At 41.4% G+C, this 13578-nt stretch overlaps 1 protein-coding gene across 1 annotated transcript; it reads left to right on the plus strand.

Moving 5' to 3' along the window:
- The first annotated feature begins 163 nt into the window (after positions 1-163).
- Positions 164-13507, plus strand: LOC124281974 (guanine nucleotide-binding protein-like 3 homolog). Its single transcript, XM_046717984.1, has 17 exons — positions 164-263; positions 1183-1235; positions 3860-3914; positions 4189-4271; positions 5688-5813; positions 6435-6518; positions 6907-7042; positions 7255-7358; positions 8078-8222; positions 8372-8459; positions 9049-9160; positions 9868-9933; positions 10162-10304; positions 10873-11009; positions 11781-11980; positions 12602-12788; positions 13301-13507. Exons 1-17 carry the CDS (start codon positions 245-247, stop codon positions 13405-13407), a joined length of 1845 nt encoding a protein of 614 aa, XP_046573940.1. The 5' UTR covers positions 164-244; the 3' UTR covers positions 13408-13507.
- Positions 13508-13578: the final 71 nt, after the last annotated feature.

Here is a 13578-nt window from a genome sequence, read left to right on the forward strand (position 1 = left end):
TCCGCTCACGGGCAAACGAGAATAACAAAATACATTGATATAACAATAATAAACGCATGTCAGGCACATATATAATTGTTATACGTAAATATAAGATAGACCGAACTCAAATTTGTTGAAACAAATCAAAGACAGTGTTTTCAAAATGTTGATGTTGTCGAGCAGTGCATTATGGGATCGAGCACATGTTGACTACGATCGACTCCAGTTTTTAGAGAAACAGAAGGCGTGTTACTGAGTCAAGATGGTCAACAAATTTTTAAGTAAGACCAATGTTCGTGACAACCTCAGTATATTCGGGCCTTACTTGATTACATCTAATAATGAAAGAGTGTCAATAATATTTATTAAACGACCAAATGTATTTTATCACTTTAGCTGTCAATCTGATCTGAAATCCAACACATTATGTGATAATGTACGCATAATTTATACTGTTATCCGAAATTGTCACAATCATAAGCCGTACTGGCGATACCATTGCATCTGAAGGTCGGTTGTGTGTCATCGTATACCTTGATATTAGGTAACTAGTTGTTCATACTATCAGCCACTAGTTTCTACACCTACTTCCCCTCAGTGTATGTACAGTACCGTATTCAGTTATAACAGTACCATTGACCGTGGATCCACTTTAGTCATGTCTGTTACTTTGTTTGACCCCACTTACAATATCCCAGGGTATGATACTGGCCCCTTATAATAATCTACCCGTGAAGATCCAGGATAGAATTTGTCTTCAGTAACCCATGCACTTGTCATAAGAGGTGACTAGCGGCATTGGGTGGTTTGGCTTGCTGACTTGGTTGACACATGTCATTGTGTAGTTAGATCGATGCTCAAGCTGTTGATCACTGGATTATCTGGTCCAGGTTCAATTATTTACAGACCACCGTCGTATAACTGGAATATTACCAACCAACCAACCTACCAGCCTACTTATAATGATGAAGTGTGGACTAGACAACGATGTTTATTTAAGTGATTGACATGATCAATCCATCAACAATACGGAAACAGTGATGACCAAGTAACAAAACCTGATCACCCAACCCATTAATAGGTGCCTTACAGCAGGCATGGTTTCTAAGTGTTATACATACATATAATGATGCACACAACACTTACTTTAACCATGCCAGTTTCTTTTGATACATATGTTCAAGTATTGCTACATTTCAGAATCCCGGAGTAAGCGGCAGACAACTCGTATGCGGGGCAGGATTGCCAAAAAGGTTTGGAATTTCGAAGTCTTGACATTTGCATGTACATGAATTTGAAGAGTTTTAGACTATGTCCAAAGTTTATAAAGTATTGGAAATGGGGATGGAGCTAAGTGCTTGAAACAATACTTGATGCTTAAGTGAAAACATTTGCTGTACCATAGTTACTCCAGAATATGTTTTAATGATTCATGATTTTTGTGTTTTTGTGATTGATAGCAGAAAGTTTGAAAATGTGAGTAACATGTCCTGTCAAACACAAGCAAAGAGAACACACAATGATATGATCAAGTGAATATATTTACATAACTCTGTAACAGCACACACTCAGCAACTACAAACAAAAGGCATAAAACGGATTTTTTTCTACTACTACTTCATGAACTGAAATACTGTTAAAGTTACCAATGCTGCTTCTATTCAGAACTAAATATCTCGCAGTTACTCAGTACCCAAGGACATGCCATACATGTGAACAGGAATTTATTTAGGTTGATATTGGTCTTCAGGCTATCAGGAAGTATGAGTAAAAATTCCCAATTTGAACATTTTAAGTTTAAGAAAATATGAATATTTTAAAACTACAATTTTGAACAGTTTTATCGTTTTCCGGTAAGAGTTCCTCCCGTTCCCCCATCCCAAATAATATTTATAAATATACTAAAATTATTAACAAAACTTAACACAACAGTTACTAAAGAACTCACAAAACGACTAAAAGTCCAAAATTTAAGTTAGGGTTAGGTTTAGGGTTAGTTTACGGTTGGGGGAACGGAAGGAACTCTTTCCCATTTTCCCCAAGTACCTGCTGAAGATTTGTAATCCTACATAAATCCCAACATGGGACATCCTCTTGCTCCATGTCACAGGTTGGCTCGTCACGCTGAAGACCCGGGTTCGATTCCCCACATGGGCACAATGTGTGAAGCCCATTTCTGGTGTCCCCCGCCGGGATATTGCTGGAATATGGCTAAAAGCGGCGTAAAACTAAACTCAGTCAGTCAGTCCTTGTCCCAGGGCCTGTCAACATCATTGCATTATGCACTCCACTCAACCAGCTAATTCCCTGGTCAAGATAGGTCTCCTCTCGTCACGACTGTTGAAGGATATCTGGCAACACACAGACAATCCATTTCCTGTAACATACAAATACATTAATAAAGAGAGATAAGTAAAGATTTGTAATCTACATTTCCCACATTACTGGATACTAACACCTAAACCCATTCAAGATGAAGCATGTGACTCCATCAGATGCTGGAAATACATTGGGTTGGATCCAAGTTGTAACCTTTACACTGCCTATATCCAGCTCTTGCTCACTACAGCAACATAGATGTAAACAACAACACTATTGTTTTATTCATACAGTATATGCATTAATACATTTGTGTATTATTTAGAAAGTATACACATAAATAAATGCTTGTATTATTCAGAAGAATTGCAAAAGAATAAATGCTTGTATCGAGCAGAAAGTATACCCAATACAAGACATCTAGCATAAGACTGTCTTAATGTCATGAGAACAAGCAAGTTGTACTCTACATGTGCTTCAGTTTACAATGATATTAACATATCAAACAACTGAGATAACTACGAACACATTTACACAGCTGACTTTCATATCAGCACATCCCTGAAAAAAACATTTGGATTACACAGCCTAGCAACATACTAGAACTACTTAACTATACAAATATTTGTAACAGAAATAGTTTAGCTGCCAGAAAACAAAACATTCTGCTCATGTCCAGATGACCCCAATGGTTGCAGAACCCAACCTTTCACTGTGAAGCTGGATTGTGTCTGCCTTCAGTGAGGCTCTGTTCAGCATGGTGACAGAGCTCAGCACTTGCAAATCATGCTATTCTACATGCTTGGCTGCACACAAACAATAATGTCAGAGTTAAATTACCCTCATCAAGGCACTCATGTAGGAAGTCATAGTCAGGGTTAACTGTTTCTGGCCTGCAGGTGTGAGTTTGGATCACAAAGTATGTAATCTAATTAAATTCAGTTGTTTGTGCTCGCTACTCTTACTCAAAGATCTGAGGACATGGCTGAGATTGTGTGGCAGTAATTACTATGGGCTATTGAAAATATCAGTTACAGATGTTTGTCCAATTAATTTTTTTTGACAGAATCAGTCGTACAGTGTCATTCAGAATACCTTTTGTTGATCCTTTTTGAGGTTACATGCTAAAAAACACATTTGACTGTCATTTTCCCAGTATGGTAAGCGACAGCTGTCGTTCATGGCCTATATTGGATGATTGGATGTCCTTTGACCTTTGTTTAGTGGTAGGGAGCAAAGATCTGATGTTAATGAGACAGACAAATTGTATACTGGATAGTGACAAAATGTATACTGGATGGTGACAAAATGTATACTGGATGGTTACAAAATGTATACTGGATGGTTACAAAATGTATGCTGTATGGTGACAAATGTATACTGGATGGTGGCAAAATGTATACTGGATGGTGGCAAAATGTATACTGGATGGTGACAAAATGTATACTGGATGTTGACAAAATGTATACTGGATAGTGACATGTACCAAGTGACTCAAATAGGTGTATCAAATCAGAAGGTGTTCCCTATTTTTATGTGTGTTTATGTGCATTGCCAGGTAAAAGAACACAACAGAAAGGTGAAGAGAAAGCAGAAAAAGAATCCCATCAAAAGTAAGTTCACGTCACTTTACTTACTGTCATTTGTTGTATCTTGTTCACTCGTTGAAGGGAATAAGATGCTGCAGAACTCGAAGTACATGTGCCATTTGCAGTACCAGAAACAGAACAGACTGCTGTCTGTCAACACTTTGAATTTGTTGCAGCTGCAGTGTCATGAACTCCTGCAGAGGTCACGTCAGTCAGAAATAGAAGGAAAGTTTTAGAATGATGGACTGCTCTTGTGCAGATCACTATTCATTGTGTGCAATGGTTGGTCCTGTTACAGGGAAGAAGAAGGATCCCGGGGTGCCCAACAGTCTGCCCTTTAAAGAAACAGTCCTGAAGGAGGCAGAGGACTTGAAGGCAAAGGTAAACTACACCATCAAGGTTGGAGGGGAGAGGCAGGAGCCAGGTCATCAGGATTGGGAGTGGGTCGATTGGAAGGGGTCATCATCCTGAGTGAGTCAGGTTTTCAGGGCTGGGTGAGTCAGGTCATCAGGCTGGGTGAGCATTGTCATCAAGTTGGGTGAGCGGGGGCATCAGGGTGGTTGAGCGGTGGTCATCAAAGTAGGTGAGCAGGGTCGTCAGTGTTGGTGAGGGGGTCATCATCAGAGTGGATGAGCAGGGTCTTCAGTGTGGGTGAGGGGATCATCATCAGAGTGGATGAGCAGGGTCATCAGGGTGGGTGAGGGGGTCATCAGTGTTGGTGAGGGGATCATCATCAGAGTGGATGAGCAGGGTCATCAGTGTGGGTGAGCAGGGTCATCAGTGTGGGTGAGGGGGTCATCATCAGAGTGGATGAGCAGGGTCATCAGTGTGGGTGATCAGGGTCATCAGTGTGGGTGAGGGCGTCATCAGGGTGGGTGAGGGGGGTCATCATCAGTGTGGGTGATCAGGGTCATCAGTGTGGGTGAGCAAGGGTCATCAGGGTGGGTGATCAGGGTCATCAGTCAGGGTCATCCATCAGGGTCATCAGTGTGGGTGACAAGGGTCATCAGTGTGGGTGATCAGGGTCATCAGTGGGGGTGAGCAGGGTCATCAGTGGGGGTGATCAGGGTCATCAGTGGGGGTGAGCAGGGTCATCAGTGTGGGTGACAAGGGTCATCAGGGTGGGTGAGCAGGGTCATCAGTGTGGGTGAACAGGGTCATCAGTGTGGGTGATCAGGGTCATCAGTGTGGGTGAGCAGGGTCATCAGTGTGGGTGAGCAGGGTCATCAGTGTGGGTGAGCAGGGTCATCAGTGTGGGTGAGCAGGGTCATCAGTGTGGGTGAGCAGGGTCAGGGGTGAGCAGGGTCATCAGTGTGGGTGAGCAGGGTCATCAGTGTGGGTGAGCAGGGTCATCAGGGTGGGTGAGCAGGGTCATCAGGGTGGGTGAACAGGGTCATCAGTGTGGGTGAGCAGGGTCATCAGGGTTGGTGAGCAGGGTCATCAGGGTGGGTGAGCAGGGTCATCAGGCATGGTGAGCAGGGTCATCAGGGTGGGTGAGCAGGGTCATCAGTGTGGGTGAGCAGGGTCATCAGTGTGGGTGAGCAGGGTCATCAGGGTGACTAATGTGCATCCAGCCATAGTTACCGTCAAGACCATGGTTGTCAGAACAGCAATGAATCCCCCCAGCCAGAGTTCATTTTATATATAAGTTGACTATGAACACTCAAAAGAAATTACTTTAGTATTTTTGAAGTTTTGTCATTTTCCTTTCAAAATATAGTAGGATTCAAGAAAAATGTGAGATCCACAAAATTGAAGAGGAATGCCTAAGTTTATTTTGTGTTATGTTTGATATAGAAAGTAGAAATTCAAGAAAAACTACAACAAAAGCGACAGAGGGAAAGAGAAAAACTACTGGCTAAGAAGAGAAATCTGGATTCAGTAGTGAATGATGCTCTCAGGAAACAGAAGGAATTTGACAAGGTAAGTGGTGCCACATGAAACTGTTGGAAAACAATGCATACATTAGTGGGATTACTCTGCATGTATTGGTGGGAGAACATTGGTTGTATGAGAGTGAATACATAGAGGATACTAAACTACCTTCCGTGTAATACCATTTTTATTAAACGAGTTAATGAAAATGGTATTTCACGGAAGTGAGTTTAGTATTCTGTTTATTACTCTCCAACATAACCTGATAAAAACTGCTTACGAAGTGTATTGACTTTCAGCTTTCCACGAGTCAAGCAAGGTCTAATACCATTTTGACACAGGTATTAGCATTGTGAGGTCATAACTGCAAACCATTATGACGTCATGCGTCTAGCAATATTACACTAGTGTAATATCGCCGTAAAAATATTACACTGCAGTATCTTCCACGGGCAAGTAATAATTGTGAATACAGTGCAACATGGTAGTGGGGGAGGGTGGTAACTTTGCCATCAACAAACACTGCTGTAACCATGGCAACAGTGGTATGAATGGGCAAGTTAATTGTAGCACGGTCGGGCTGGTTCATAGTTGTAACACTGCGTGGATATATGTGCTTCTCATTTCAAGTACAGGAGTAAAAATGAAAACCTTTTACTTTTCTTTAAGAAAAACGCAAAGGGAGCTGATGCACAGAAGAAAGGGAAGGCTGTAGAGAATTCATTGAAGACTTTCTATAAGGAGTTCAAGAAGGTACACATACCCGTGAAGATCCGGGTTAGAATTGATCTTCAATAACCCTGGTGCTTGTCGTAAGAGGCGACTAAAGGGATTGGGTGGTCAGGCTCGCTGACTTGGTTGACACATGTCATCATATCCCAATTGCATAGATTGATGCTCATGCTGTTGATCACTGGCTTGTCTGGTCCAGACTGGATTAAGAATCAATCAAGAAGGTACACAGGTGATGCTATTCCATAAACAAGGAGAGTCTGTGATAATGTCCCTCTTCATTTCTAATCATATTGTGGCTCTACCCTCATTTTAGCCCAGAGGATAGCCACACGTCAGTGTATTTTTTTTCTGTTTAATCATTGTATTTCTTCTGGATGTTTATGCTTCATCTTGAAACCATGTGCAGGTTGTGGATGCAGCCGATGTAGTACTGGAGGTTCTGGATGCGCGTGATCCCCTCGGCAGTCGGTGTACGGAGGTGGAGCAAGCTGTGCTTAACAGTGGAACTAACAAGAAGTTGGTGCTGGTCCTCAACAAGATAGGTGGGTACTGTATGTGCATGAGCTCCTTTGAGTTATTGTTGGGGATTGAGGTAGGGGAGCCTACTCTTCTCGGCCTGTGGAATGTGTTTACTTTTAATACTTTAAACTGTTCTAAGTATATGACAATATTTTCTACTTTTCATGAAATATGCTTAGTCTAATAATATTACATTTGTTGCTTAATCATTATATGTGCTGACTTGTTGTTTTAGATTTGGTGCCAAAGGAGAACGTTGAGGCATGGCTGAAACATCTACGCAATGAGTTTCCATCAGTGGCTTTCAAAGCTTCCACACAAACCCAGAGTGACAATCTGGTAGGTAGATCTCTGCTGTAGTGTGTAGTTAGCTTTATACATGTGTGTGCTGGGTTCCTGGGAAAACAGAGATCTCAAGATGCAGTTAGACAAGCCAGGTTGTGTGCCAGCTTGTACTTGTGTTGGCTCATGCTGTGTTACGCCATTTCCAATGCTTATGGGAGATTTGGATACTGTTGAACAAGGGTTAGAAGGTGTTAATGGTTGTCATAATTTAGGGTGACCCATTTTTGTGTGCACCTATTCACTTTCGATAGCTGTAAAGGTATTCAATTCGAATTTTGCCCCTTTTTGTGTGTAAGACAAGTATAAATTCACAGTAAGAAACCCATGTAATTCATTGTTCATTATGCTGGTATTAATATACCTTTGAAAAATAAGTAACAGTAATGTTGACTTGGGGAAGAATGTTTAAGAAGTCATGAATAGAAGTAGGATTGTTCCATCTGAATCAGTCTCCTTGTGGTAACCAATGCTAGAAATCATTCAATCATTTATGGAGAGTGACACAGTACACAAAGTATTCAGATTCCTTTTGCATATATGCTTCAGTAACTATGCAGTAGTACAGGAAAAGCCTGGTTCTGTAGTAACAATTGAAGATGCACATTTCAAAGAGGCCACCTTGACTTTTCCTGAAAGTGATAAATTCCTAAAACCTGCATTACAACTGTGTTTGTGATGAGGCGAGTGTGTTAGTCCTTTCTGTATGTTACCAGGCCCGATCAAAGATGAAGCTGTCTGCTGTCACTGATGACCTACTGAAGTCCAGCCATTGTTTGGGTGCCGAGGTGCTAATGAAGTTGCTAGGCAACTACTGTCGTAACCAGGACATCCGAACCACTATCAGGGTGGGTGTAGTTGGTGAGTACTTGTTCCAGATGAACTCTCTAGTTGAGTGAAGTGATTCTACCTGTCTTCTCTGCATGTATTTTGAGCTAATGAAAGAACCATCAGCAGTTCCAGCTTCCAGTGAAATGTATGTTATCAGGAACTGACCTTGTATGTTTCAGGATTCCCCAACACAGGAAAGAGTAGCATCATCAACAGCTTGAAGAGATCAAAAGCCTGCAACGTGGGGGCTATGCCAGGAATCACAAAGTGAGTCTCAGCCGTTGTCACAAGTCTTCAGTTGGGGCAGCAAACTTTGCCCGTAGTTGCATTCCTTAGGATCTGCTTACCATGAGCCCCAATCCTGCAGAGTTGCTTTTACAGGGATGGTCGTCTGGTTGTTCAGTGATGGCTATCTGGTTGTTCAGTGGGCAGTGGGGTAGCATAATGGTATAAGCGTTCACTCGTCACTCTGAAGACCTGGGTTCAATTACCCACATGGGTACAATGTTTAAAGACCATTTACGGTGTCCCACGCCGTGAGATTGGTGGTATATTGCTTAAAGTGGTGTACAACCTCACTCACTCGCTCACTCGTTATTCAGTGATGGTTGTCTGTTGTAAAGTGATGGTTGTCTAGTTATTGGGTGGTAGAACAGTGATGATTGTCTGGTTATGCAATAATTGTTGTCTGGTTGTGTAGTGATGGTTGTCTGGTTATGCAGTAATTGTTTTCTGGTTGTGCAGTAATTGTTGTCTGGTTATGTAGTGATGGTTGTCTGGTTGTGTAGTGATGGTTGTCTGGTTGTGTAGTGATGGTTGTCCGGTTGTGTAGTGATGGTTGTGTTTTGGTTTGCAGGTCAATGCAGGAGGTTCAGCTGGACAAACACATCAAGCTGTTGGACAGTCCAGGTGTGGTCATGGCACAGATGTCCTCGGACACCGTCACCGTCCTTAGGAATGTTGTTAAGGTAAGACACAGATGTCCTCGGACACTGTCACCGTCCTTAGTAATGTTGTTAAGGTAAGACACAGACTTACAACACAGTTTACACAGCAAGTCACTCTCTACAGTAGAATCTGTCAAACCTTGACTGTGTAAAATGCTGATAGTCACTTACCACCTACTCGGAGAACTGGTAAGGAAATCAGTTGGCCATCGATACAACAGAGCTGACACGGATTCAACTTAGTGCAATTTGTAGTATAATTAATATACGACAGATTAACTACACCATTATGGACGAATTAGGTGGACTTTTTTTTTGGTTACTAGTGTGCATTAATTGTTGGATACATCTCTGTTATACTGTTCTCAATTCACAGGGATAAACATTTATTGGTGGGCACATTTTTATCTTACTGTTCTCCCAGTTTTCTAATTCATTGCAGAACAGCTGCTTTATGTTAAATTTCAACTGTTTCACCAAACTTAATATGTCATCATATCCCAGTTGCGTAGATCGATGCTCATGCTTTTGACCACTGGATTGTCTGGTCCAGACTCCATTATTTACATACTGCCGCCGGAATATTGCTGAGTGCAGCATTAAACAAAACCAAAGGAAAACAAGCTTAACAATGTGCTCAAGATTTAGAGAGAAAGGTGTGGTGTATGGGAAATGTGATAAAGCCATTCAGCTACTTTATACTGATGCCCCCACTTGCTGTGTTACAGATAGAGCAGTTAGCAGACCCTGTAGAACCTGTTGAAGCTATCCTGAAGAGGTGCAGCAAACAGCAGGTATGTGCACCTCCGTCATATGTATCAAATCCCGGCTAATCCAGGTTGTTTGAGAGAGTCACAAAGTGAAAACTCACACAAGTTGCTGTGTAGGGGTCCCAAGACACTACCATCTCTTGATTTGCTTTGAAGGGTTCTCAGTTGTTCCTGTATATTTCCATGACCATGACTTAACTACTTCATGCTGATCCGATCTGTAGCTAATGAGCCATGACTTACTCCATCCAGCTGATGTTACACTACAACCTCCCAGACTACAATGGAGCTGGTGAGTTCCTGTCCTTGTTGGCACGGCGACGAGGGAAGCTGAAGAAAGGGGGAGTACCTGATGTGGAGAAGGCCGCTAGGAGTGTCATACAGGACTGGACCACGTACGTACCTGTAGCTACTCGCTAGCACCATTCAGGGCAATGCTCAAGATTACAGGACATCTCTGGTGCCATCACTTCTTGATTCTCTTAAACCTGAACCCATACCATTGCTGTAGCTGTTAGTGATTAGTGAGTGCCGCCAGAGAAGTGATACTATAACACAAATAACTATAATACAAATTGCTTTTGAAATTGTGGCCTAGTGGGATATGTTGCCATTTAAGTGTTGTTCGAAGAATGGTGAAATCATTTGTGTTCTACATGTACATTTCACATGTTCTGAGCAGCCTTCTAAAGAGTCTGTCTACTGGACCCTCTTGCACAAAGTGATCTTAGTGTAAAGATGATCGTAACTCCCATGCTCTAACATGGACAGTCTTAGTGATAAAATCACTTTATGCAGTGGGGGGCCTGGACCAAATGTTAGGGTAATACCTTTAATGTATGCATCTTTAGCGTGTTGATACTTTAAGAACATTAATCAGATGCTAACAGCAGTTTAGTTGTTTTACCAGGCACAGCCTGATCTGAGTTGCGTGTAGTTGTTGAAAGTTGTGTGGTGTTTCAGTGGTAAGATCACCTACTACACCCACCCCCCAGAGCAGACCAGCCTGCCCACCCATCTGAGTGCGGAGCTGGTGCAGGAGATGGGCAAGGCATTCAGTATTGAGGACATCAAGGAAGAGGAAACTAAAATACTGCAGAGTAAGTGCACACACACCTCAACATGACCTGTATATTTGTGTGAAATAACCCCCAAATGTCTCCTTAACCCAGTTTATTTGGAGTTGGGTACAAATATGAATGAAAGACAACATTTTATCAACACTGTGTGTAAATTCTGAAAATAGCCTTCAGGGTTTTTTCTCTATATATTTACAGGTCAACTATGTAGGCATTATGTATACATGAAGTCTTCTGTAGTGAATAATGATTTAATAATGGTTAGTATTTGGGGTATAAATACCTAACAGACTTGTACAAATGGGGTAAAATGAGAATAACAAATACTCAGTGACTCAGTAAATTATATGGAAAATGGCACTGGGAACAGGAGATGAATGTCCACCTGGTTCTGTTGGTGACTGACATATGACACTTAATATGGCTGGTATGAGAGCTGACCAAATCACATGGCCTGGCTTGGTGGTGCTGTTGATAAGACTTATCTTAATCTAATGGCTTATTGAGCTCATATAAACAGGGATAAGTCACTGGTTTGTCCAGTCCAGACTTCATTATGTTCAGGTTTCTGTGGTATGGTTGGTATATATCAGCCTGTAGCATAAAACAAAGAAATTACAGCACAGTATCTTCATGTTTCATACCCATGGGTGGTTCAGCACTATTCCCAACTAGGTGTTGATTCACCTGTGACCAGTAGCATTACATGGTCTGAGATAATGTATCTGTCCAAGTTTTCACAGCAATCTTAATATTTCAGATTGTTTGTATTATCTGTCTTAACTTCCAAAGGTTTAAAACCAAAGAGCAGCAGCCATGTGTTGATGGAGTCTCTGGGCCCAGTGAAAGGTATTGTCCAGGAGAGTGACCTGCCCACTGAGGAGGAGGAAGCAGAGATGGAGGAGAGTGAGGACGAGGAGGACGATGATAACGATGATGAGGATGTTGAGAACATGGAAGGAAGTGATGTGGAAGATGACAACGAACAGGAGGTACTACAGAACACTTCGCCTATACATGTAGATAGCTAATATGAATGTCTGTATGCTTCTACACTTATCCCAAAGTTTTGGGTATTTTGGAATTCTATCCAAATATTCATACTATTTACACCTACTCTGACCAAAATTATTGTTTTCTAAGTTGAAGAATTTTGCAGTTTTGAAGAACATTGTACTCTGAAAACCAGTAATCTTATTCATGAGCAGACACATAGCAGTAAATGTAGTATGTGTGATCAGCATTGATATCCTTCATTACACTTACTGTTACTCATTTTGTTCCTCCCTTTACCAAAACAATTTTGGTATTACCTGTTAATGTAGTTTGTAAGGTGAGGTGAGGTGAAATTGGGTTTTACGTCATGCTTGAGAATATTTCGCTCATATGACGACATGCATGGTGTGTATGTGTATGTGTGGCTGCTTGTACTAGTCCAGATTTAAGCTGGTTTTATAGTGCTAGCCCACTGAGATACCATGCGCAGTGAAGCATGAATACCCCACTCAGACACATTATACTGACTTCCGAGTCGACCAGTCCTTGTTGTACCCATTAATGCTAATGTAGTTTGTATTGTATGAAGAGCCTTTACAGTAGGTGTGTTATTTCAGCTAAATGTGAAGGTGTCACTTCCCAGTAGTCGGGCATCGTCCACCAAGTCATCTACACAGGTGCTGACAGGGAGGCAAGCCAAGGCGAAGAAGGAGAAAGGGGTTGCCGAGAAGACGGACATACTGCAGCTCAACAAACAGAGGATGAAGGACTTCAAGAAGATGAAGAAACAGAGGAAGAGAGATGGTAAGTAGGAAGCAGAGTAAGCAAGTGATTCTCAAGGACACTGGGGTTCATAATGCTGTATGGGTGTCTATACATGTTTATACCTGTGACAGTGATTTGATACAAAGTATTCATTTTGTTTCAAAAGTTAAGAGTCAATATTAATTATGATTTGCAGTTGACACTGAAGATCCTTTTTTGTTGGCAAAATGTCCATCCACCACTCATTTAGTCAAGATTTTAACAATTTCCAATAATTGTTAATTTGAAGCAATATATTAGTGATGTCTCCATTTAGATACATGAATATACTAGCGAGGTCTCCATTTATTAGTTATTTGTTGAGAAAAATAGTTGTATGTTTCCATAAAACTGACTAAGTTTGGGTAAGTATGAAGTTTGTACAAGTGTGAGGTACATCTGGATGAAACCCATGAGCTGTGATGTAATTGTTTGGGTAAGTATTAAGTTTGTACAAGTGTGAGGTACATCTTGATGAAACCCATGAGCTGTGATGTCATTGTTTGTCCCAGGTAAAGTTGCTGATAGCCTGTCTGATGCATTAACATCAGCGTTTGGATTTTCTGGGGACAACGTGGATGCAGATGGAGACTACAACTCCGATGAGGACTTCCACTGATGTTGTGACTCGAGATACTTGTTTAAATTGTATATAGACACCTTCGTCAGTGGAAGAAGGGTGATTGTACATTGTAAGAAATAAATGTACTGAAACATCATGTGATGGTTATTTTACAGTGACTAGACAACACAAATATATGTAGTTTACCACTTAAACACCAAACCAAGA

Source organism: Haliotis rubra, unplaced genomic scaffold, assembly GCF_003918875.1.
Source record: "Haliotis rubra isolate DU_JTF1 unplaced genomic scaffold, ASM391887v1 Scf291, whole genome shotgun sequence".
NCBI lineage: Eukaryota > Metazoa > Mollusca > Gastropoda > Lepetellida > Haliotidae > Haliotis > Haliotis rubra.